Source organism: Quercus lobata, chromosome 7 (genome assembly GCF_001633185.2).
Source record: "Quercus lobata isolate SW786 chromosome 7, ValleyOak3.0 Primary Assembly, whole genome shotgun sequence".
In the NCBI taxonomy this organism is placed as follows: Eukaryota; Viridiplantae; Streptophyta; class Magnoliopsida; order Fagales; family Fagaceae; genus Quercus; species Quercus lobata.
Window position 1 is genome coordinate 25146674 of NC_044910.1, and position 27923 is coordinate 25174596.

At 33.5% G+C, this 27923-nt stretch overlaps 1 protein-coding gene across 1 annotated transcript; it reads left to right on the forward strand.

Annotated features, from left to right (window-relative positions):
* Nucleotides 1-2524: 2524 nt before the first annotated feature.
* Nucleotides 2525-27923, forward strand: LOC115951790 (stemmadenine O-acetyltransferase-like). The gene is made up of 3 exons (XM_031068936.1): nucleotides 2525-2716; nucleotides 2761-2985; nucleotides 26240-27923. Exons 1-3 carry the CDS (start codon nucleotides 2525-2527, stop codon nucleotides 27677-27679), a joined length of 1857 nt encoding a protein of 618 aa, XP_030924796.1. The 3' UTR covers nucleotides 27680-27923.

Here is a 27923-nt window from a genome sequence, read left to right on the forward strand (position 1 = left end):
TTTTTTTTTTTTTTTTGTGTTGTGAAACCCAGCCACAACTTTTGAAGTTGAAAAATGGGTGATGAGATAAGGTGCCAAAGGGGGGTTTGGAAAATTGGGGTATTTTAAGTGATGAGTGATGAGTGATAAGTGATGACAAAATTATTTATTTATTTATTTTTTTTGTGTGTTGTGAAACCCAGCCGCAAATTTTGAAGTTGAAAATGGGTGATGAGATAAGGTGCCAAATGGGGGGTTTGGAAAATTGGAGTATTTTAAGTGAGACAGTCCTTCACGTAAATTGCTTTGAATGGGTAAATTGATCATTTGTCCTTGTGGATCCGACATTAACCCTCTCATACCTACTAATTGGTGTACTTGAGATGCATTTCCTCTAGCTGCCAAGGGTATCTATCCAGCAGTCGATCCTTTAGATTCAACTTCAACTATGCTCCAACCTTGGATCGTTGGTGAAGAACATTATGAAACTGCACAAAGAAGTGAATTATCTACTCCATCCGACTAGTTCCGGGTTCGAGTCCCGGGCAACCCATTCGAATATCTAAATTATATGTATGTAAATCCGAATTCTATTTTTTTTTTTTTTTTGAAAGTGATGAGTGATGACCAAAAAAAAAACCAAACAGCCCCTAAGTCTTGTTAATGGGTCGTTTTAATTAGTTGTTGTTGTCTTTTTTTTTTTTTTTTTTTTTTTTTTTTTTTTTTGAGTATTTGGGCAAAGTTTTTATTTTTATTCTTATTAACCGTTTTTTGCCTTGAAAATGTAAGTTTTCTTTCTTCATGCTCGGAGGGTTGTTCCAAACTTCCAAGTGGTTTAATCTAAGTTCTAGCTCACGTGTGAATTGAAATCAGACAGAATATTGGGAATTATTTTTAGACTTTGGCCTTGTGAGAAGAAGGAATTTCTTGTTAACAACTCGTCGATCTCTCGGTGGATTCTGATAGGTAATGAGTTTCTTGTTCATATTTCTTCGGTGGATTCCTCAAAGTAGTGAGTGTTCCTATCTTTTATATTTCTTGGGTGAATTCTTTGAGTGATGAGTCGTTTATTTATCATTGTGAATGTGTACTTATATTCCCTCTCAAAAAAAATATGGTACGCATTTCATATTCCATCCTCTTTTTGATTGAAAAATGTTTCTCCAACAAACCCATGCATGCAAACCAAATTTATGCTCCACTTGGATGAGCTAAATATTGATTTTGCATCAGTTCCTTGAATAATTTTAAATCGTTATTCAAAACCTTGTTTTTTGAGCAAGCCTTTCCTTAATAATTTTAAAGCTAATTTTTTCAATGAAATAACAGTTTTTTTATTATTATAATTTTTTTTTAATTTTATTTAGACGTAAATGATCATTGATGGTTAAAAAGTTCAAAACATATCCAGGCATGTATAGGCCAACCAAACAGCACCATTAAAGCCAACCTCCAACTACTACTTACTAAAAAAAGAACTTCCAACTACTAACTAATAATTACACAAACTAAAATTGTACTAGCGAGTTTGAGGATCCTAACAACCAGGCGTTAGCAATTTGTTCGTAAAAATTATGCACTATTGTCTCTATAAAAGGGAATAGGATTCTTTTCCAAGATATCTTTGTGAAGATAAAGCAAACATATACAGAAGCCGCGTTTTGTTAAAGATAAACTTTTGTCTAAAACAAAATGATGAAGGACGTTGATATCATCTCAAGAGAAATCATCAGACCATCTTCACAAGCAATTCATCATCTAAAACCCTTCAAACTCTCTCTCTTGGACCAGTTCACTCCTACAACCTATGTTCCACTTATCCTCTTTTACTCCAAGAGTCCCCAAACCTCTTCAACTGATCACCTAAAAAACTCACTCTCAAAAACCCTAAATAGCTTCTACCCATTTTCCGGAAGGATGAAAGACAACATCTTTATTGATTATTATGAAGAGGGCATTCCATATAATGAGGCCCGAGTCCATTGCTGTCTTTCCAAATTTCTTCAAAATCCTAAAACGGAGTCGTTAAACCATTTTCTTCCTTGCTTTCGCAAAGAACCAAACCCAATGGAAACTGCCCAATTTGCTGTACAAGTGAACATATTTGATTGTGGTGGAATAGCAATCGGTTTATGTGTGTCACATAAGATCACAGATGGAATTACCCTGAGTGCTTTCCTCAACACTTGGGCTGCCACTACAGGCGGGCCTTGTAACAAATTAGTACATCCTAATTTTTCTGAGGCATCATCGTTATCACACTTTCCTCCACAAAATATATTACTTTATATTGCTAAACCTTTAATGGAAAGGCTTTGGTTCAATGAAGGCAAGTACAAGACAAGGAGATTTGCTACTTTAAGGGCAAAAGCAAAGAGTGAACGAGTGGAAAACCCAACTCGAATTGAATCACTTATCACTGTCTAGTTTCATTTGTAAACATGCTAGAGCTGCATCTAGATAATTAACGCTGGTAAGGCCATCTATACTAGCCCAAGCGATAAGCATCCGGAGAAAAATAAAGCCATGCTTGTCAGATTCTTCCATGGGTAATATCTTTTGGTGGGCATTAGCAGACTGTGATTATAACTCAGCAGAGTTGACAGAGATCGAGCTGCGTGGCTTGGTGGCAACCCTTAACGAATCTGTGGCAAAAATAGAAATTGATGTGAGAATTTTGCAAGGTCATGAACGTTTTACAAGCATGATCAAGTACGCAATCCAGAAAGCTAAAATGGTACCATTCTCTAATGAAAACCCAGAAATTTTTGCTTTCACCAGTTGGATAACATTTGGGTTGGGCTTATGGGGGAAGCTGGTTCTGGCAGGAAACTCACTGTACTCCAAAAGACAATATCTGGCAATGGAATTGAGGCATGGATGACCTTAGATGATTACGTTATGGCCATATTGGAGCAGGATGCTGAATTCCTTGCTTTGGCTACATTAAACCCTAGTGTTTTAAGCCATGAGGCTATACCTTCGATAATACCTGTCTCTATAATAGTATGGTATCTATATTGTTGCATACCTTATGTGTTCGAATCAAACTAATAAAGGTAGCGAGTTATATTAAAAAGGGGGTGGTTATTACATAACACATTGAGTTAAAGTACTCACGATTTCACTCACAATTTTAGTTTATGAATATACACGTGTAATAAATTTTTCCCATACAAAAAATAATTTGTGAGCACATTAATTGCTACACTGAATAGAAATTGTACTAACTAGGATGTTCATCAAACCACATCCAAACCTACCAAAATTGCTCCTAAAATAGAGTAATTACACTACACCGCACTATACGATGTGGTGTGAGGTTTTATTATAAGACACTGTACAAAACCGTATCGCACCACATCCATATATACATATAAAATTTAATATTATATGAAGTATGTGGCCAACCCAATATTAGTATGTTCAAATTTCATATTGTTATGGTCATTAATCACTGTCTAGTTTCATTTGTAGACATGCTAGCTAGAGCTACATCTATATTTGTATTACTTTATTTGTTATATAGGTTTTATTTTCATTTTTTGAAACTTACTATCATATTTTTATGGTCATTAATTGTAAACTAGTAATTGGTCATGAAATTTTGAAAATCGACCAAACTGCACCTTGTACACCACATTGAACCATACATGTAACTGCAAAATTGAGTTGCAATCAGGTTTTGGCCAAACTACATCGCAAAGTGCAGTACTAAAATATACCAAAATCTACATCGAACCCCACCACGAGAACAATTAGTGCACATCATCTCATCCTCTAAAAGCTGTCACTAAAACCCCATGGGTATGTTATCAGTGTCGGCCGATGTTAACAAACATGAAATCAAACTCTCATGTTTATCAATTTATTAGAAAACTATCCATGAATTAACCAAATTAGGTTAGACAACTACAAATTGTGTAGTCAATGGCCATTATATCAATTAATTGTTTAAATTCAAGTTTTTATAGTTTAAAATAATTTATAAGATATGAGTTTATAGATCAGATGGTAAATAACATCCAATAGACATGAAAATCGACATGAATGCTAAGAACATATAGAACATATAATACACCAGTGAGATTTTCAAAATATGAATTCAATAACATGTTATTGGGTGGTGTAACATTGTTTAAAATTACATCAGGTGTAACTTGAACCCAACATATATATGGCATCTTCTTCATAATGATCGTTCACTATCATCAGGCCAAGACACTAATTGATTTTTGTTGTAGTTGGAGTTTGAACTTTAAATCTTTTATTTGACAACAAGAAATTTTACCAATTGAGTTAATTGAAATATACCACTATAATCAAATTTATAACATTTTTGTTTTTTACCTTATTGAAGTGCGCTAGGTTTTCTGCCTCTCAAAATCCATATACAAATCCTTTTTTTTTGAAAAAAAATTTATGAATGAAACTTTGAAATCATATAAAAATAAATAGCTAGCCATTAACACTTGAACTGAATTTAATATTAAAATAAAGAGATGTGAACACTCTATGTTAGAAGGTATATAGCTTGAGAACATATAATAATGAGGGACAAAATAGAGATATACCCCTTTCGATGAAAAGTTCCAGCAAAATGCCCTATTTATGAAACTATTTAGGGATATCCCCCTGTTTTGAAACCTGATTTTATCAAAATTGAGTTTTAGTGTGGAACTCGAGTTCCTTGAAAATTTTCAAGTTCATGGAACTCAATGGAACTTGAGTTCATGGAACTCGAGTTCCACAAATTATTTTTTTTTTTAAAAGTTTAATTTGGCTACAACTCGATTATCTAAAAATCGAGTTTTACGTTGAAATGTGATTTTTAAAAAATCGAGTTTCAAAATAAGGACATATCTCTAAATAGTTTCAAAAAAGAGGTATTTTGCTGAAACTTTCATAGAAAGGGGTATATTCCCATTTTGGCCTAATAATGAGTGTCGAATTGAAACCACATATGAGCATAACCTATTAGTGGTTTATTTTATTTTATTTTATAATTTTTATTTTTCTTTGATGATTAATTTTTGATTGTTTTGTTTTGTTTTTGAACTCTCACACATTGAGACTACTGCAAAGATAAATTTGTGTTTTTAAAGTAATTTATTGTAGTATCAATGTACCATATACTTTTTAACTTTTTTAAAATAATTTTCTTGCAAGCAAAATAGGTTGATACTCATGAGTCATGACTTCCCGTCCATGGAAAATGTTGATTAAATTGAAGATTGAACGTATAATTTTAGCTGTATTTGCTTTTCTATTTAAAAAAAAAAAAATCATTATGATGTACTAAAATGTTTTGATTTGCAATTTACATAATTCTTTTTTTCTTATTCATTGAATATGATTTATAAAGTATTTTTCTTATAATTTTTGACATTGACAATTAGTTAATAAATCTGATTTGTTTGTGTTCATTGGTTGTCTAATTTAGTCCGAGTTTTACATCACCTGATTTTAAAAATGATATATTAGTTATGACTTTTTTTTTTTTTTGAGAAAGATATTAGTTATGACTTTTATACATTAATACGGTACAATCTTTTAAATGCAATATATTATAAAGTACAATGACACTATTTATAGCCGGTTTGACTCAATAAAAGTTTGGCAGTCTTTCTTCTTTAAAAAAGAAAAAAACGACACTATTTATAGAACATTCAATAAGTTTTTCCCGTGCGGGTCATTGCATAGTATTTATTAACTATACAACCTATATATCTTTCTAGCTAGAAACATGAGGCTAGAAGTTATCAAAATGTGTGACCAGTTCCTGTGTGGCTTTAAATCTCACTTCTATATTCATTAACTATACAACCTATAATCTCACTAGTATACATTCCTTTTGCTGAAATCTCACCAGTACATATATTCATTAACTATACAACCTATATCTTTCTAACTATAAACATAACGAGGCTAGCTAGTAGTTGTCAAAATGAGACCTGTTCACATGTGGCTTTAAATCTCACTAGTATATTGATTAACTTTACAACCTATCTTTCTAGCTACAAAAAAATCAAGGCTGTTAGTTGTCAAATTGTGACCTGTTAATGTGTGGCTTTAACAAGAGGTGTTGCACCGGTTTGAGTCGTTTCCACAGTAAGTCACCTAACTGACTAGTCTATTCCTACAAAGTTGTAGCTCGTTTTGAAATCTCATGATATATATTTTTCAAAAAAAGTCAAAACATAATTAGAATTCAAATTAATTTCAAAATTGTTGTCTAATTTTCTGCCACTTGTTTGAATTTATTCTTAATTTTAGTGTCTAGTGATCCATTTATAATATGCAGTTAAAAACCGAAATGATCTCCTTACTCACTTAGATAAGAGCAGAGACGGAACTAGTAAGGGCCGAGGGGGGGGGGAGGGGGGGATTCAACGAATAGTTTAACAATTGAGTCCAAAATAATTATTTTTGGCCCCCCTCCTCCCAATAAGTTACAAATTGGCCCATGAAAATGATAACCCAATTACCCAACTCGCAAACAACTATACTACAACATCTGTGTCACTGTGTTGATTGTTTCTTACTCTTTCTTCGTAGATTCAAGATATATTTTTATTTTTATTTTTTATGAGTGTTAAAATTGACTATTTGAATTTTCGTGAAAAAGAAATGACTATTTTTACTGAAAAGAAAAAAGAAGAAGAAGAAAGATAGATGAATACTAATTACAAACCAAGTTAATGTACTTGTAGTGAGTGAGAGTGGGTGGCCATTAATCAATGTGTGGGGTGGGATGACAGGTGTGTTTGGCTATTAATTTTTAACTTAAAACATTTAATTTTTTTTTTTTTAACTTACTACTTACTAGTTGGTTGTTTATTAGTAAATTAGTTTAATTTTATGTGGGGTATTATAGAATTGAATAGTTGCGTTAATAAATTGGTGCTAATGTGTAGTGTATAGTCATTAGTATTACAAATTTTATTATATAAATTTTATAAATTCATGTATCATTAATCAAAAGAAATTAAGATTGAAAGGGAGATTGTTGTAAAGTTTAGTACAAAATCAACTATAGATAATTTTTTATTTATTTAAAAGAATGTTGAATTCTATTTTTAAATTATTAATTTAAAATGTATTAATAAATGGTTATTTTGTTTCTCATCTCTTTTGTTGATATTTTCTTAACACTAAATATATGCTAATTTGTATTTTAAAGAATTTTTTTTTTATTGAGGTTTTGGCCCCCCCTAAATTTTGATCCTAGTTCCGTCCCTGGATAAGAGTAAGACCACCTTATTATCACTATTGTATATAATGTTTCCACTTTCCATGCATGATAACTAGTTACAACCCACTCTAGAATGTGCTCATGACAATCTAACTTTAGTGTATTTTACAATTAATTTCATAATTGTTATGTGGTAGATTGTGAAAATGAGATGATCACTAGCATAATTTTTTATTTTACACTAGTCACTACTTACCATCAAGTATTCCATTTGGGCCAACTAAGAAACTTCTGAGCTGCCCTTTCCACAGTACAGTACTATAGGATCCATTTTCCGGTGAGAGATAGTGGAGATATGATTAGTAGTACTGCTTCTATCAGTGCCATTGTAATCTACAGCTGGTTAATACAAATTCTGAATAAAAATAACTATTTCCTTCCATGCATCCAGGTAAAGGCTCTTAATTTGCAAGTGCTATCAATAACACTAGGTCGAATAATGACAACCGGTATAACTTTCTCCTCTCAATTTGTCGGTCATCATTTCTCCCAGCCTTTGTACGAACACGTAAGTATCTTGCCATCCGTATCTTTTGGCCCTCATAATATAATAATTAGCTTCATATTAGAAATCCAACAAATGAAGTATTAATTTTGGACTAAAATTAATCAATATGTCTAATGAGACAATAAATTTCTCAATTTTTTTTCACAATTATTGAGGTAACAACATGTGATTGATGTATAATAAAAGTGATGTCAATAGTAGCCCATATGAAAATAATATTTTATTAATCATAATCTACCACCTCAACCAAAATCTTGAACCAAAGATTCTTAAACTCATAAGTTCAGTTACGGATGGGGAGATATATATTAGGCACCCTACACTGCATATCCAAATGATAGTATCTTATTTTAATTTAATCAAAATGTTCAAATTTTTTTAAAAATATATTAGATGCTTGGAATTTGATTTTGAAAGAGTTTTTGTACAAGCAATACATATACATACATGTGAATATCTTAGTTACATATTTATATAACATGTGAATATTATGGCAAAGAATATTTACAAGAAAATATGACAATATATACATTTATCGCATGTGAAAACATTATTTACTAACACTCCTTTTGTTTTGAAGTAAAATATCTTTAAATGTAAAATATTTTACATGTTAACATTTTCATTAAAATATTTTAAGGTGTTTAGTATGACAAGTAAAATATTTCAAGTAAACCATCAAAACTAATGGCTCAACATAGAAACCATTGGTGTAGAAGGTCCAGTGATTGGACCACTAGAACTAGTAGTTAGAATAGGGTTAGCATATTTAAAAATCCACTTAGTCCAAGACCAAACACATTCAATTTTCAGTTTAATTGAACGCAAAGGAAAGACATTAGAATTCATGTCGACGGGGTCAAGGATCAAGGTAAACTACCCAAACATGAGCTAACCTGCTTTGATACCACTTGTTAGTTAGTTTAGACCCTTTAATGCAGATTGTTTAACCTAATATATTAGCCAAGTAATTACTTAGGTTAATTATTCAGATTTAAGGTAAACAATAATATATCATATCATGGAAAGTAGCGGAAAGTAAAGAACACAACAATATGATGACTTAGGAAACCCAATGAAATCAACAATTTCAAGGTAAAAACATGAGGAGGGTTTGATCTAGCTATTCTCAAGGTAAAAAAAATCCACTAATGGAGAATTGAAATTTTTACAAAAGATTTAACCCTAAATCTATTGCTACTTTCAGTGGTAACTTACTGACACAACCACGTGTAGGTTTCGAATCCATGGACTCCTTTTCTCTTGAATTTGCAACACATAAACACCCACGCTTGTGATCTTGAAATCCCACTCAAAGGTTTCACATCACGGCTTGTTCATCTTTGTAGCAACTAGATTCCACCAACACTTGATTGCAGATCTTGTTCCAGTAGATGTTTGTAGAGTTAGAAGGTACAAAACCTCTCAGATCTCACATGAGTAACTTACAAGTCTTCCAAGAGTCTTCAAAACGTGGCTAGAGCTTTCCTTTTATACGTAAGAGTGTTGGATTGAAACCCTAAACGTTTTCGCAGGCTTGGGCTTGTTTAAAAATTCTGCAGAAATTATTTTTTTGCAATTCTCAATCGGTCGAGCCTCATCCTTCAATTGGTTGAGCTTCACAGAAAATTAATTCTTTTTCCTGCAGCTTGTACATTCTTGACTTTTGACCTATACAGCTTTGAGCAATGTCTAACACCTATCCTAGACATGTTTTTGTTCTTGGTTTGCCAACACATACAAATTGAAATCCTAAACATTTAATCCTAAATCTTTAAAACCTAACATCGCTATATGGCGTCCATCTTAAGGTGAAGAAATGAAGTGCTCATCCCAAAATGTAACTGATGATGCACAAAATTGTTAGCGAGTAAATTGCCCACACGCCCAACAACTGAAGGTACCTGAAAAATGAAAGGTGAAAAAATGAAGTATGTTCATACCAAATGTAACAAGGTCTTGTATAATTAGAGGGTTAGCTATTGAAGAGGCAACCTAGTAGATGTTAAGGTCTCCTTTTACAACCTTTCCATGCGTTGCATTGGCTGCTAAGCTAAAGCTAGCATTTACAATCATTTCAACTGGACATGCAATCAGCCATGATATGATATATATAGTCAAAGTCTCAAAGAGAAGCAAATCTAATACATGGTTTGAAGAAAGGGTGATATAGATAGGCAAGTATATATGTCAGTTTTACTTGTATATGGGTGGGGATGGGGATTAAATATAAGCTTAACTTTAATTAATAGTACATGATCTAATAACTTTTTTCATTTTGGTAATAATTTAAAAATATCATGCTTGGATTATGTACATGACATGGGCCAACTCAGTGGGTGATCGGTTCAAGAATGTGTAAATTGACTGGATGTGCACATATTGACCGACTTACCTACGTCCTTTTGGTGTGTATGTGTTTCCCTACAAACATAACACTCAAAAGGCGTGGCAAACAACTACTTCTAAGTATTTTTGGCTCCCCTTCCTACTTCCTAGCTTTGTGGGTTTTGAATGGTACGGGTAGTGCTCCTTTGCAGGCTTGAGCTACTTTGTTGGGCTATCCATATAAATTCTCTTTGCGAGTTTGATATATTTGTGTTGTGGCCCATTTCTGATTTGTGGCAGACTTGAACCTGCTAAATTTTCCATTGGACCCCTTTTGATATGGTCTTTTTATGTTTGGGCTCTCTTGTTGTTTGTGGCATGACCTGTGCTAAAATTTTCAATTTTTATTGACTCGTGTGTTTGAGGTTTTAGAGGGCAAAAAAAAAAAAAAAGAAAGCGTGAACAAGGTTACACTTAAGGAAGGAATAGTGAGCCAAATACATACGCTAATGCACAATGTACTGCAAAGTTGACTTCGTGGAGCGTAATCTAAATTAGTTAGGTGACTCGTTATGGGCACCACTCTAGGTAGTGATTGGAATCCAAACTAGTCAAAACTATGTAGGAATAGAAATCCAAAGCTAAACCGAAATCAGTTAGGTGACTCGCTATGTATGGACACCACTCTAACCAAAATCTATCATTCACGATAGCACACATCAACAGACAATAGGTGGTTGGATATTTTGAAACTGCTCGCCTTGTTTTGTGTTTAGTTATAAAGGTAAGTGGATATTTTAATTTATGACTACAAATCTACAATAGTGGGAAGATTTTTTCCTTTTATTTTTTTGAGCTTTTTTTTTCCCTATTTGTGCTTTTTTTTTTTTCCTATTTGTTTGGTTGGTGAATGGGTGATTCATAATTGGTTATATTTTTCCCAAAAATTTACTTTTTGATAAATATAATAGAATTTCAATTTATAGTGTTCGCTTTATAATAATTACTTTTTATCATAAGGTTCAAGACACCGATTGATCCCCAAGATATATAGTATGGAATCTCCAATCTTCATGTTTACAAGTTAAAATTGTATGGTAGTAGTATGCAAGACACTTTTGCTTTTGCATCTATCGTTCTTGTCAATGTGATGTTAAGAGTATATTAATTCAAGCTAATTAAACAATCTAGGATTTCCCTATTGGAGGGCAATAAGCAAAAAAGTCTTGGGTTTGTCTCTTGCAACGGGAAGCATACCTATAGATTATTGGCACTTACTAAACATTGTGAGTAGAATGCTACTATTGGGTAGGAAAGCTACCTCCAGTCGCGCCCATTACTCTTCTTTTTTGTTCATTAAAAAAGAGAGGCTTTTATTCCCTTTAAGGCAAGGTTATACAAATAGGAAAGTAATAATATTGTTTCCCTCCTTAAACCTCCTCGTATAACTGATAGAATTCCACCTTAGTTTTTTTAGTATAACCAGTAATATATTCATTTGATGCACAATTTAATAAAGAAGTTATATATCAGTGCGATGCATGGTTTAATAATAATAAAAAATACAATATTAATGATATAATTAAAATAAAATAATAAAATATTAAGTAATTAAAAATAGAAGAACAAAAATTATTTTATGTAAAGTGGTGACAGAACATTTTGTAAAACAAAATTTGCATCAAACCTAAAAATTAATAATAAGTTATATAAATAATTAAAAAATAATAAGTTTCTTTTAAATTTCTTAAAACTTAGGTCCACTAAGTTTTAACCAAGTTAGTGTTTGAATTGCTTGCAAACATTTATAATAGAGTTTTGCTAGAACAAACGATATGCACGAGCCAAATTTAATTGTTAAAACAAAACAAATTATGCTGGATGATTAATATATTCAGGAGGCATTGGCTTAATGGCTAAGGTCCACTCTATTAACTGGTATAAATTAAAATGAATAATAAGTCTTCTTTTAAATTTCTTAGTACCTTTGGCAATTGAGCTTTGATTAATGTAATTCTTTAGAATTTGTTAATAATCAGTATATAGGTTTTAATTAGCATTAATTTAAATTTATTAAAACTTACTTTTTATGAATTTTTTTTCTTAAAACTTAGTGCAAAGACAAATTAGTTTCGTAGCATTGTTACTGCTTTTGAAACCCATATTAATACTTAAGTTTAATTAAATAGAAAAAAGAAAAGAAAAAAAAAATAATTTGAAATCCTTTAATAAAGAGGTACACTTGCCGAAAGATAGAATAGTCAAATTGACACAATCACAAAAAAAATTTAAGGTCCAACTTTATTTATACTAAGGATGACTCCTGGGTAAAATGTACTAAGGATGCTTATTGAAATAGAAATTTAGTTACAGACAAGATGGGGTTATCTCTCTTTCTTTCTTTTTCTCAAATTTCTAAATTCTAAGGTTATTACCTTAAGAGTATAGAATGCTCTCTCATTGACCCATTGAGTTTAATATGTGATTATACTTATCTATTCTGACTTTGTTTGCTCTTGAATTTTTTGTCTTTTTAAAATGCTTTTGTAAAATTCGTTATCAAATTAACTTTTAGGATGGACAAAAAATAGGGGTAGCTCTCCTTGTGCTTCTTTGTTGTATTTTCTACTACTGGTATTAGAAAGAGATACTATCATACTATTGTTGGCTTTACATTAATGGGTATTTACATAAGATTTTAGGATATTTTAGTCATTTTAAAGGTTTGGGGGGCTTTATGAATATGTAACTTTCATCTTTATGCATCTATTTTGTTTTAGACACGTATTTTAGATCAGATACAGGGATAGGGGATGAGTTTCTTTCTCTGTATTTCTTAGGTGGATTTCTTAGAATAGTGAGTGTTATACTGTTGTATTCCTTAAAAAAAATTCTGGTATTTCTTATCCCATCCTCTTTTGATTGAACAATGTGTCTCCAACTAACCCAAGCATGGAATCCAAACTTATGCTCCATTTGGATGAATTAAATATTGGATTTTCTATCAGTTCCTTGAATAATTTTAAATCGTCAATGGAATCTGTGGGGCCAGAGAATTTGTGATCCTGACCCACTTTCCATTAGGGCCCAAGGCCCACGCCGAGGAGAGGTGTTACCGAGGACATGCAACGAAAGTCCAAATGGCTTAAAGTTATAGCCCAGGATGATCCTGTCCTCGGCGTCCCAAAACCTAGAAGGAAGGGACGGCATGCCATCAAAGGCGGCCCCCAGAGCTCTCCCAGAAGAAAGGGCGAGTACATTGTAGGAGCAGTTCAAGAAAAACTGTCACCTCCGCATTGAATGCGCCAACAAACGCCCTGACCTCCTTAATGGGGAAAGGACCCCTGAATAGTGCGGCGACGAAGAATAAGGGAAAAACTGTCATTACTGCAATTAAATACTCTACGCCTGACAGAGCTATGCTCTTCAGCTTTTACAACCACCTCCAACCACTTTGAGTATGGGCTGATAAGACAAGTATTAGCCTTATAAAGCTGAACCTACACGTGGACGTTCGAGGGGAGGGAAAAGCTAGTATAAAAGGAAAATGATGTATCGCCAAAGGGGTGGGGGGGGGGGGCAGCACAAAGGGATAATAAGAACATAAAACTCCTTGGACAAGGGCCAAGAACTAGAGCCATTGAGGCCGTGCTGAGGAGAACGTTTTCTTGGACAAACTCAGTTCACCTCTACGTGACCATCATGAACACCATGACTAACAACTATCCGGTGACCAAAGCCTAGCATTTTAGCCAACTTTCTACAAATTTATTGTTTGGGCTTTTAACGTTCGAACCCAATACACTAATTTGGGATCGTTACAAATTGAGTCCTTACAGAATCCTTGTTGCTTAAGCAAGCCTTTCCTTAAAACATTTAAAAGTTAATGTTTCCATTGAATGAATAAGTTGTATTTTTTTTTTCTATTGAGTTGAGAGATTTTATTTTATTTTATTTTTGGGATGAACAAAAAATGAGTATAGGTAGGCAACTTGAGTTGGTGTCTTCCACCTAGGCATATGAGTTGAGTTAATAGATGCCATTACAATATTTATTAATGAACTATTTTAAGTAAGTTTCAATACTATTTTCATAGAAAATATAAAAAATTGTAGAAAAAAGTTTCGAAAAAATCTCTCATAAACCAACTCTCTTAAAACATTTGTTAATTTTTTTATTTTTCTATTTTTAGAATTAGATGAAACTGATCATTGATGGATAAGAACTTCAAAACACATCATGACATGTGATGTAAAAATAAACTGTTTCCACAAGATTAAAGAAGAGAAGAAAAATAGATAGAATTTATGTGATACAGATAAATGACTAAATACACATGCGGCAAAAAAAAAAAAAAAAAAAAAAAAAGGTAAAAAGGAATAAAGTTCCACCTTAAAATAAAAACACAGACACTCTATTTGTATTTAAACCTATTGTGTGGGGGCACCTCTCCAATTTTTCTCTTACCTAATATGCGGCACACAAATAGTATAATTATATTAGCATAGGTCGGCTGGAACTTACTCAGGCACCTAATTAATTATTCTAGCTAAAATTCTACTACTCAGGCACCTTAAATTATGCACTCTCAATGTCTCTATGAAGGGGAATAGGATACTTTTTCCAAGCTATCTTTGTGAAGGTAAAGCAAACGTATATAGAACCCAAGGTTTGTTAAAGATAAACTTTTGTCTGAAAAAAATGATGATGGGCATTGATATCATTTTAAGAGAAATTATCAGACCATCTTCACTACCAATTCATCATCTAAAACCCTTCAAACTCTCTCTCTTGGACCAGTTCACTCCTACAACCTATGTTCTACTTATCCTCTTTTACTCCAAGAGTCCCCAAACATCTTCAACTGATCACCTAAAAAACTCATTCTCAAAAACCCTAAATAGCTTCTACCCATTTTCCAGAAGGATGAAAGACAATCTCTTTATTGATTATTACAACGAGGGAATTCCATATAATGAGGCCCGAATCCATTGCCGTCTGTTTGACTTTCTTCAACACCCTAAAATGGAGTCTTTAAGCCACTTTCTTCCTTCTTGTCCATATAGCAAAGAACCAAAACCAATGGAAGTTGCCCAATTAGCCGTACAAGTCAATATATTTGATTGTGGTGGAATTGGAATTGGGTTATGTGCTTCACCTAAGATCAAAGATGGAATCACCCTGAGCGCTTTCCTCAATACTTGGGCTGCCATTGCAGGCGGGCCTTGTAACAAATTAGTACATCCTAATTTTTTTTGAGGCATTATCATTGTCATACACATCACCACAGGTGGGTAAGTTGTAATTTGTCCTAGTTGTTATAATCCAACGTTGAAGAGGCGTAAAATTTACTTAAGAAATAGCAATAGGATTTGTTCATATTCTTACCATGCACAAGTTTGGTGATGTTACAATTTCTTTGCTTTTTAGAGACTCATAATGTTTATATGGTGATTGGTCCTTCTAGTTTCTATATACTTTAATACGAATTTTGTAGTTTTATGAGAAAATTGTTTCGTGTAGGTTCATGGAAAATTAAGAGTTTTGCCATTCTGTATTTGCTTACATTCTTAGATTTGGAAAGATTACTCTTATAAATTCCAATTGGACAAGCTCACTCTAGGAAGAAATTTTGATTCACTTTTGAGGGAGAGAGAGAGAGAGATGATGTATGCAAAAGGCTACCATTTTGAATTGCAATTTGAAGTTCAAAGTGCAATATTTTTTATGGTTAAAATTTATTAAAAAACATGGAGAGACCTTTCATATATAGAATGTATACAAAATGCTCATATATATACGTATGCATGCATGTATGTATATATGTGGTTTCATTTAAAGAATACAAAGTGTTATATGTCCATGCGTTTCCTTTTATTTTCTTTGAATCTTAGAACAACTTTTAATTTGAATTGGGGTACAGCAGAGGAAGTGGGGACTGTGGTTTTACAAGTGGTGTTGGAGAAACAGAAATGTTGCTATCCTTATGTGGGAAATAGAAGCCACACCATGAATAAAAACCTTTATCATTTTATCTTTCTAATGTTCAAAGATATTCATGTGAAAGGCCTTGATTTATTTACATGTCCACTATATGGAGTTTCTATGCAAATGATATTCACCTTGAACTTCATATTGTGTACATTATCGAATTTGGACATCAATTCTACTCAACATTATGATGGAAAGTTTTTGAAAGCACATGTATATATTTGTAATACATTATAATGTTGGCTTGTAATGTAATATTTTTAAGCACTTCAAAATTAAATTGTTTATATATTTTGTTTGTGTAATTTATATTATTTATAAGAGGATTCAACTACTTGATCTAGACTTTTTTATGGTAAAAAAATACCCTCATCCAGTATTTAATAACTTCTCTTACAAATAGTTTAGAAATAGGGTCATTATCATCGATAATGTCACACTATTCTCCAAAAATATCTCTTTATTGAACTGGATATTTATGTGATTTAAAAAATACCCTTATAAATAAACAGTAACTTCTCTTAAAAATAGGTACGTTAATGTTAAATAAAAAATTTAGCCCTTTGTTTTCCTTTTTCATCCAAAATAAAATACCTCTAGATTATTTTTGTTTTTAAAAAAAGATATATCCACAATATTTTTATAACATTTTTACAATAAATCCTAAGTGACAGATTGTTACTAGTTGTTATTGTTGGGGTAAAAAAGTAATCTTAGTATTAGGTTTAAATTTGAACTTATAACAATTAACCACTTGTAATTTATTGTAAACATGTTGTAAACGTAGCATCTTTAAAAAAAAAATATTACTCATTCAAAAAAGAATTACTTAGCCTTATCCCAATATTTTCTATATTCATATACTATTATTTAAGGGGTTTTCTCTGTTTGAATTTCTCATTTTCATGATTCTAAAATGCCCATAAGTCCCTATTTTTAAGTAGAGACAAAATTAAAGGACAGTTCGGTAAAAATACAACTCTAACTCCTACTAAAACATTGCCAAAAAAATTGGGTCAGTTTCCTGTTGATTTTCAAATTGTTTTATCCACTTATAAATTAAATTTTCATAATATAAATTATATATATAAAATAAAAACACATTTTTTGTTTTTGCTACAAAATCGTGCATGTGATAAGCCTAGTGTGTGTGTATCACTTCTATTATTATTATAGATCCCAGGACATCACTTTTAAATATACGTTTAAAAAATAAATTACAGTTATTATTTATCTCTAAAGTTTATCTTTTTTATTTGTTTGAAAAAATATATATATATACACACACGCACGCACACATACCACGTTTATCTTCTTTTTTTTTGAAAAAAAAAAAAAAAAATTCTCACATCTCACTCCCGGCCCTAGGAATTTTGGTAATTGGATAATGTAATAACCTCATATTAATATATATGAAAATTATGTTTTTAGAAAAAAAATTAAAAGAGTCTCTAAACATGCACAACACGTATGCATAGAGGCTAGTAATTAATATGTGAGTTTAAATTTGCCTTAACCATTGTTTTATATAACTAGTATTTAGCCTGTGTGTTGCAGTACTATTGTTTTTATAGTTTTTTCCCTGTTACTATAACTATTATTATTATTGTGATGCTTGGAAAATCTTATGCAAGTAGTGTTGTTTAAAAATATTGAGTAGAAGTAACAATCGTAAATAACTCAAACTTAATTATAATCAAGGATTACTTTTTTAAAAGTATAATCAAGGAAAGCAAAACGGTTTGAGAAAAGCATGGGTGTCATCATTGCATGCATGCATCCTCATATTTTCCATTTAAAAAATAATTACACATTTCTAGTTTCATTGTAAATACTGTTTTTACTTGAACTACCAAAAACATTAGATTTTATATTTTTCATGTCATTGTTATTATTTTTATTTTTATTTTTATTTGGACTACTAAAAGAATTTATTTGGAGAAATTACCTGGTTTCACCATTGTGGTCTCATGCATGTAATATAATATATATAATAATTCAAATGAAAATGAATTGAAAATGGGATTTTTAAGTCTTTTGAAAGATGTATAATTCTTTTTTTAGAGGACATGTGTATATCTATAACTTTCCATGGCGTAAACCGATAACTATTCATTTCTTTCTCATACATAAATTGCGGAGCATATGGAAAGCAAAATTTTAATAAACCAGAGGCTGCTACCTACAATGGAAATTTGGTAAACCAACAAAAATAAAAAGGAAACAACATGCAGATAGCATCAATAAATAAATAGTACAAATTTTGTACCTGAGCATGATCACTGAAAATGTTCAACTTTGATTTCGCTTAATGAATTCCAATATGCACCCTAATTTCTTTGATTGAACAAAAGTATAGAAACTTGATAAATAGAACGAAAAACATTGCAAAGACAAATAGGTAAATACGTATGAAGGAAAGAACTTTGAATAATAGCTATTAAAAAACCAAAAAAACCCTTTGCGGAAGGTGAGATCTTCCTCTTTGCTTAGCCAGCCTTGCTTTCACGATGAGGATAATGACCACTTTCATAAGGTTATAGCGCAATTTTAGCCATTGATGCGGCACAACATTTGTTTATGTATTTATTTATTTATTTATTTATTTTTTTTTTTTGTGTCCAAGCCTAACCCATTTCGTCGAAAACTTGGAGTAAGATGAAACTGATTTCCATTAGCTCATATAAGAGCATCCGTAGCAGCTGTTGTATAAATTATGTCATTTTACCACACTAAGAGCCTACTTTATTATTTTACCACATCATTTTACAACATCCCATTTATCAGATGTTTTATCATTCGATTTTATACATTAAAATAATATTTACTACACATTAAAATAATATATTTATCCAAAACCCAGCAAATATACAAATGCACAACCAATGGCAGTCGCCACCACCCAAGAACCAACAACCACCGCTACAACCACCGCCACAACAACAACCACCGCTACAACCACCGCCACAAACTACATCCACAATCACCGGATCCTCCAACAAATTCCAAATCCAAAAACCTCAACAAAATAAAATAAATAAATAAATAAATAACTCAAAATCTTCAACAAAACTCCAACCCAACAGATCAATCAATGAAAAAACTCAACCAACCATCGGCGGCGAGATTGGCAAAAGCAAAAGCAACAAAATATCAAATCTCAATAGAGCTGAGATTCAGAAGCAAAAGAACATACCCTTTTTCTTTGTTCAGTCCAAGCAACAAAACCCAGATTCGGTAAGCTGTAAAAGACAAATTTGAAATCACCCACCAGATTCTTCTAGTCCACAGAACCCAGAAAAATTAAAAAAAAATAATTAATATCTAAAAAAAATAATCTTCTGGGAACAATTACGCCTTGACTCGTGGAACAAAGCAAGAGAAGAAAAGTCCAACGGAAGTGAAGCTTCTGGAGAAAGAAGAAGAAAAGAGGAAGAAGAAAAGAGGAAAAGAGAGTGACAGAGATGGAGTTGCGGAGAAAGAAAAAAGAAAAAGAAAGAGAGAGAAGAGAGAAAGTAAAAAAGGATGAGAGAGAGTGAATAAAAAACTATTTTTTCTTTTAGCATTTTCGTCCGTACCGTTGCAAATTTGCAACGGTACTATTCACATGTTGTAAATTTTATAAGATTTAGCACATCTGATAAAAGGGATTTTTGGTGTTTGTTGTGGCAAATGTGCCAAATATTTGGCATTTGACACATTTGCCACACCTGCTGTGGATGCTCTAAGCAATCTACCAACAAAAAAAATAGATTGAAGAATTGGAATACGAATTTGAAGGAGAAATAGTTGATGCTTCACTTCAAGGTTGATACAAAAGAAGAGCAGAGGACGATGGGCACTGCTTATTTTCCTAATTTTCAAGGCTTGTTTTATTTACACAAAGAACTAAACTAGTAAACTAAAAAGCAAAAGGAAATGAATAGCCATGGGTTACACCAATGCCCAAACGAAAATGAATAGCAAAAGCATCCACAGCAGTGGAGCTAAATTTTTAGCAATTTAGCTCCACCAAAAGTTACTTTATCTATTTTACCTACACACATGCTGCAGCAGTGGATCTATTTTCTTTCAACATAATAAAATAATATAAACATCACAATAAAATATTATAACCACTACAATAAAATAATATATTCCCCTACCAACAAAAATATTACACCACCAATCTCAACCACCTGTACCGTCAACCACAACCACCACCACCACCACCGGCAGTCCACAGCAAAAAAAAAAAAAAACCCACACACGAGCACAAACCCACTGCCACAAACACAGACACAAGCCCACTTGCCCACAACAGATCGGAAAACACCAACACCACCACCACCACCACCACTACCGACAATCCACAGCAAAAAAAAAAAAAAAAAACGAGTACAAAAATCCACCGAAGCTGGAGAGAGAGAGACCGGCGAGATGAGCTTTCAAAAGGAATGAGCACGAGTACAAAAATCCACCGAAGCTCAGCCCAGCCCAGTGTGAGGAGTGACCGGCGAGATGAGGATGAGGGAGACTGGCGAGATGGAGAGACCGGCGAGCTGGAGAGACTGGCGAGATGGAGATATCGGTGAGCTGAGGGATAAGGGAGATGAGAGACCAATGAGCTAGAGAGAAAAAAAAATTTGAGGAAGAAAGAAGAAAGAGGAGAAGCCGGAGAGAGAGAGAGAGAGAAAATGAATTGAATATTTTAATGAAAGAGAGGAGAGAGAGTGTAATAAAAAAATATATTTTTTTTTAGCTTTGAGCTACAGTACACATCTAAAGATAGATGTGCACTGTAGCTGAGGAGCTAAATCTAGGAGCTAAATTTTTTAGATTTAGCTCCTCTGCTGCGTGAAGGATTTTTGATATTTGGAGCTAAAAAATAGCATTATACCTATATAGCACCACTGCTGTGAGTGCTCTTACAAAACATAAAACAAGTGCAAAATGAAAAAACAAATAATGAAAGGTTAATCAAATAATCATGGTTTTTAGGTCCAGACGGTTCAATGAACGGTAAAAAAAAGAGATTTAAGGTTTTTAAGATTCAAGTCCGATCAAGGTCAGACCGTGATGATGTAACAATTGTTTTATTAATTTATTAATATAAAAATAAATATAATACATGAAGAAAATTCAACAATCTTAACCAAAATAAAATTTAAGGTAAATTTCACTAACTACCCTTGAGATTTGACTAAATACCAAGGAGGTCCAAAAGATTTCAAAACTAGCCATTTGAGTACTTTAGTCCAAACGGGCTGTAACGCCGTTATTTATTTTAGTCTCTCTCTCTCTCCCTCAAACACATCTGTCAGACTGTCTCCACCCCTTTCCTCTTCCTAACATACTCATGAATCTATTTCCCTTGCAAAACCGCCCCAGTTTGAGCACAAGCAATAAGTACAGTTTACACAAAATTCATCAAGCTCAACTCCACTTACCAACATATCCCTCAAAGCCTGAGAACCCATATTACACTTAACATAACCATTCATAAGAACCCACAAAACCTTTGCTCAAACCAACTCAAACTTTTTACTCAAAAAAAAAAAAAAAAAAACCCAAAGCAAACCCATCACCACCGATCCGAACCAAAATCCAGAAACCTCCACCGCCGATCCACAAATGATCTAAACCAAAATCCACAAGCCTCCACCGCACTACCAACCCACAATCAATCCAAACCAAAATCCACAAACGTCCATCGCCAACCCACAAATAACCCAAACCCTCCAACGCCGATCCACACCCACGAACCACTAGAAACCCACAGCACGACGCCACCACAAAGACCACGAGAGCCAACACATATTCACACCGAAAAAAATTACAATTCTACAACAAATTAACCAATTAGATCTCAGAAGCACTAATGGCCTGTTTGGAAGTTTAGAGAGAAAGGAGAGTAGAATGGAGTAGAGGGGAGGAGAGTAGTGGGGAAGAGAGTAGAGGGGAATGGTTCCCCTTTACCTTGTTTGGATGTTTTTAAAATTAGTAAGGGGGAAGGGAGTAATTAGCCATTTTTTTTGTTTGGATGTTTTAAAAATTAGGAAGGAGAGTAGAGAAAATGATTTAAATAGACAAATTTATCCCTATTTGAAAATAAACTTGTAACATTAATTTATAATTAATTTGTTAGATTAAATAATTATTTAATAAACATTTTCATTCCATCTAATACCATTAATAGTGATATAAAACTACTATTAACTACGGAGAATTATAAAATAATTTTTATTACCTAAAAAAAATTATAATAAAAAATCAAAAACCTCCCTCAACTTTCCTGAGAAACAAACAGTTCCCACAAGTTGCAGCCAAGCAAAACGACCAAACAGCTCATGACGAATAGGAAGCACGCGATGGGTAGCCCAATCGTGGTCCAGAAACGGTACCCGTAAACCACAGAGTACAGCAACGTCGTTAGTAGAATCGTGAGAACTTGAAACGATTGCGAAAACTCGAGCCAGAGAAAGGTCATCAAGATTAGGATCGAGTGGTTGAAGAGATGAAAGAAAGTGAGTTTCCGTCGATGGAGGATAGCAAAGAATGTGCGGAATAGGTGGAGGAAACGCGAGAGGTACGTGCCGAGCGGGAAGCAGAGGAGCCACTAAAAAGATGACGGAGGATAGCGTCGTCGTTTTAGTTCGTCGCCAGAACCAGCGAGTGTCTCGGATCTCCGCCGCCGCGGAGAGGAGAATGCCGGTGTAAATGCGTGCTCATCGACGCCGATTCCGGTGAAACCCAGGTCCAGATCCAGAAACCACATCCAGAGACCAGCTTGACAGCTCGTATTTCTGTGTGGAACTAGGAACCACACAAATTTTAGCATATGCGGAATCTTTGACTATGAATCAATAATAAATAATTAATCAATTTGCCAACAAAATATAGCAAAAAATTCGGAAATAAAATCCAAAAAAATGGGTAGCTGAAGCAGAGCGTTGGTGAGTAATTTCTGTTTGGGTGCTCTGAAAATGGAGGAAAAGGGAAAGGAATTGAAATTTTGTGGCTTTAATTTTTGTTTGGGTGCTCTGTGAGTTTGTTTTTGGTGGCTTCTCCGGTTCTGATTTTCTAAAAGTTTAGCATTAAATTATTTATTTTCTCATGAAACAAACAAAAATTATTTATATAATTGACTTATAATTTTGTTAATTTAGAAAGGGTAAATTGGAGAATTCATATGGTTAATAATTTATCTACTCTACTCTCCCTCCAAATCTCTCCAATTTTGGGGAATTAAAAATGAGGGGTTAGAGGTAGTTGAAACCCCTCCAAATCCCTCCAAACCCCTCCCCCTCCTACCTTAAAAATCTTCCAAACAAGATTATTGAATTACTCTCCTTCCCTCTACTCTACTCTCCCTCCTTTTTTAAACATCCAAACAGGCCATAAACGAAAAAAAATATGTAAAACTGAATCGAACCTTGGAGGGGATGCAACCGACGTTGAGGCAAGTGCCACCGAGGGCACCACGGTTCTCAATACAAGTGGTCTCGAGACCCAACTAAGCGGCTTTGATGGTGGCCATGTAGCCACCAGGGCCACTGCCGGTGACCTCGTTTTCCTCAGATCCCGAAGCGAATCCTCTGGAGAAGGAAGTCACCGTAGCCATTTCTCCCTTCTTCTTTTTTGGTTCTCTCTTTCTGAGAGAGAGAGAGAAAGTGTGTGTGTGAGAGAAGAAAGAGTGGTCTGAGAGTGGAAAAAGGGATGAGGGAGCCAGAGAAAGAGTGAGAAGAAAGAGTGAGGAGAGAGAGTAGAAAGGTTTGAGAGAGAGAGAGAGAACTAAAATTAATAACGGCATTACAGGGATAGTTAATAAAATAAATAACCTCTTTAGTATTTGGTTAAACTTCAGGGATGGTTAATAAAATTTACCCTAATATTTTAAAAGGGTAAAACATAGATAGATGATCTTTTTGTAATTTAATACAAAGATTATAAAATATCTCTTATAAAGAAGGGAGAAAAGAAAAAAGTCAACTAGTCTAAGTGATGGGAAAGGTGATAATAAAGAGCTGGAGAAATTGTTGAATGATTATAAAAAAAAAAAGAGGGCGAGGCGTGACTTTTTAGGGAAAAAATTTAAAGTAAAAACCATTCCTCTATTCCCTATATCAAATCCTAGTTCTCTCTTCTCTCTGTTACTTTGTTCACTCCGCCTATTCTTTATTAGTTCCCTTCACTATTTCTCTGTTACTTCGTTCTCTCTATCACTCTCGCCTCTCTCGGTCTTTCATCTCCAAACAAACAGATCGATCATTCTAACGGTCAGATCCAGTGATGGTGGAGCTTTTGGTGGTGGACAAACAAGATCAAGACTGAGATTTTTTAGCAAAATTTTGTGGGAAGAAAATCGGAAAAACCGTGCATGGTTCAACCATACGGCTGGATCGGGATTCACTGCAAAAGAGAGAATTCCGGTTTTTTATGTAAAAAAAACCAGTTTTTGATTAGGTCTAACCATACGGTCCGGTTCGATTTTAACAACCTTGCTAATAACTATATATATATATATAGCAATAAATTACAAAAGGACATGTGCAATCTAATACTAATACGTCTAAGACTGTAACTGATTTTTTTTTGTAGTATATATATATATATATATATATATATATATATATATTTTGAGAATATTGAAGTTGGCACTCTTGTCCAAATAAAATATTTTATTACTTTATTTTTTGAGTTAATAATTAAATCTGTGCCCAACAATTTTTCCGGAACAATATTTTCGTGCATACATCTTTGCATGGAGTCAAAAGAGTGAGAAAGCAATATAGTTGAGTTCATTGAGCACGGATATTGCATTTCTTCTTCTCCATGCTGTTAATCAATTTATCTTGAGAGACGTTCCTGGGTTTGTAAGCACCATTGAATGTGAAATGGGCAATATATGCTTTAAGAAAATTGTGTCAAACATAAGACTTGATTAGTTTTGTATTATTTATTAATATTTTTGACGCATTTGGTTTGTGAGTTATTTAATTATTGTACAGATTTCTTCTTGTATATTAAATTTAAATTTTCTTTTTTATGATTAGATCTATATGTTGTTCTTGTTTACATAATCACACCAAAAAAAAAAAAAAATGTTTATGAAATATATCCAACATTTTTAGAGGGTGTTATGACTATTTTAATACAAATTGTTTGGTCTAGCATATATACTTGAGAAAAAATGAATTTCGAATCTCACTTATAGTTTTGTCTATTTGTTTTCTAAGGTATATTTTCCATTTTCTAAGTCTTGTTAATGGGTCTTATTAGTTGTTTTTTTGAGTATTTGGTCAAGTTTTTTTTTTTTTTTCTTATTAAATGTTTTTGTCTTGAAAATGTAAGTTTTCATTCTTCATGCTCAGAGGGTTGTTCCAAGTGGTTTAACATAAGTTCTAGCTCACGTGTGAATAGAAATCAGACAGAATATTGGGTATTATTTTTAGGCTTTGGCTTTGTGAGAAGAAGGAATTTCTTCTTGTTAAAAACTTTTATCTCTCGGGGGATTCTGATAGGCGCTGAGTTTCTTGTTCATATTTCTTCGGCGAATTCCTTAAAGTAGTGAGTGTTCCTATACTTTACTCTATATTTCTTGCGTGAATTCTTTTGGGGATGAGTCTATTAGTATTTATCATTGTGAATGTGTACTTATATTCCCTCTAAAAAAAAAAAAAATCGGGTACATATATATTTCATATTCCATTCTATTTTTGATTGAACAAAGTGTCTCCAACGAACCAATGCATGCAATCCAAATTTATGCTCCATTTGGATGAGCAAAATATTGGATTTTATATCCGTTCCTTGAATAGTTTTAAATCGTTATTCGAAACCTTGTTTCTTGAGCAAGCCATTCCTTAAAAATGTTTAAAGCTAATGTTTTCAATGAAATAACTGATTATTATTATTATTATTAGATTTAGCCGTACGTATACTGATTATTGATGGTTGAAAACTTCAAAACACATTCCAACATTTATAAACCAACCAAACATGAAACATCACCATTAATCAAATTAAGTGCCAACTTCCAACTACTGTTTACCCACAAAAAAAAAAAAAAGACTTCCAACTACTAACTACTAATTGCTCCAACTAAATTTGAACTAGCAAGTTTGAGGTACCTAACAACCAAGCGTTAGCAATTTGTTCGTACAAATTATGTACTCTGTCTCTATAAAAGGGAATAGGATCATTTTGCAAGATATCTCTGTGAAAGTAAAGCAAACATATCTAGAGGCAGTGGTTTAGTTAAAGATAAACATTTGTTTGAAAAAAAAATGATGATGGACGTTGATATCATCTCAAGAGAAATCATCAAACCATCTTCACCAGCAATTCATCGTATAAAACCCTTCAAACTCTCTCTCTTGGACCAGATCACTCCTACAACCTATGCTCCACTTATCCTCTTTTACCCCAAGAACCATATTCATTCCAAGAATCCCCAAGCTCATCTAAAAAACTCACTCTCAGAAACCCTAAATAGTTTCTACCCATTTTCTGGAAGGATGAAAGACAACCTCTTTATTGATTATTATGAAGAGGGCATTCCATATAATGAGGCCCGAGTCCATTGCTGTTTGTCTAAATTTCTTCAAAATCCTAAAACGGAGTCGTTAAACCATTTTCTTCCATGCTCTCCATTTCGCAAAGAACCAAACCCAATGGAAGCTGCCCAATTTGCTGTACAAGTGAACATATTTGATTGTGGTGGAATAGCTATCGGTTTATGCGCGTCGCATAAGATCACAGATGGAATCACCCTGAGTGCTTTCCTCAGCACTTGGGCTGCCACTACAGGCGGGCCCAGTAACAAGTTAGTAAGTCCTAATTTTACCGAGGCATCATCATTATCACACTTTCCTCCACAAAATATATTGCCTCATATTGCTAAACCTTTAGTGGAAAGGCTTTGGTTCAGGGAAGGCAAGTACAAGACAAGGAGATTTGTGTTTGATGCCAAGGCCATAGCTACTTTAAGGGCAAAAGCAAGGAGTGAACGAGTGGAAAACCCAACCCGAGTTGAATCATTGTCTGGTTTCATTTGTAAACACGCTAGAGCTGCTTCTAGATTAGCATCTGGTTCTCCAAGGCCATCTATACTGGCCCAAGCGATAAGCATCCGGAGAAAAGCAAAGCCACGCTTGTCGGATTCTTCTATGGGTAATATCTTTTGGTGGGCATTAGCAGCCTACGATTATAACTCAGCAGAGTCGACGGAGATCGAGATGCGTGGCTTGGTGGCAACCCTCAAAGAAGCTGTGTCAAAAATCGACAGTGATGTGAGAATTCTGCAAGGTCACGAAGGTTTTATAGGCTTGATCGAGTACGCAATCCAAAAGGCTGCAACGGTAGTATTCTCCAGAGAAAACCCTGAAATTTTTGCTTTCACCAGTTGGTTAACATTTGGTTTCAATGAAATCGATTTTGGATGGGGAAAACCCATTTGGGTTGGGCTGATGGGGGAAGTAGGCTCCGGTAGGAAACTCACTATTCTCCAAAATGCTATCTATGGCAAAGGAATTGAAGCATGGGTGACCTTAGATGAAAACGTTATGGCTATATTGGAGGACGATGCTGAATTCCTCGCCTTAGCTACTTTAAACCCAAGTGTGATAAGCCAATGAGGCTATACTTTGATAATATCCACCTCTGATCTGTACTAGTATCTATATTGTTGCGTAACTTATGCATTGATGATTGTATTCTAATCAAGCTAATAAAGCTAGTGAGCTATACTAAAAGGAGGATGGTTATTACAGTGTGTAATAGTGACCTATACTAGTATCTGTAGCGTGTTTCAATAACTAAAATCAACTCACGATTTCAGTTTACGAATACACAGTGTGTAACAGATTTTGCCCTCGCTAA

Coding starts and splice junctions, on each gene's coding strand:
- LOC115951790 (XM_031068936.1), top strand. CDS start 2,525: ATGGGTAATATCTTTTGGTGGGCATTAGCAGACTGTGATTATAACTCA. Junction 2,717..2,760: donor CAATCCAGAAAGCTAAAATG/GTACCATTCTCT, acceptor TGCTTTCACCAG/TTGGATAACATTTGGGTTGG. Junction 2,986..26,239: donor TAATACCTGTCTCTATAATA/GTATGGTATCTA, acceptor AAAAGGGAATAG/GATCATTTTGCAAGATATCT.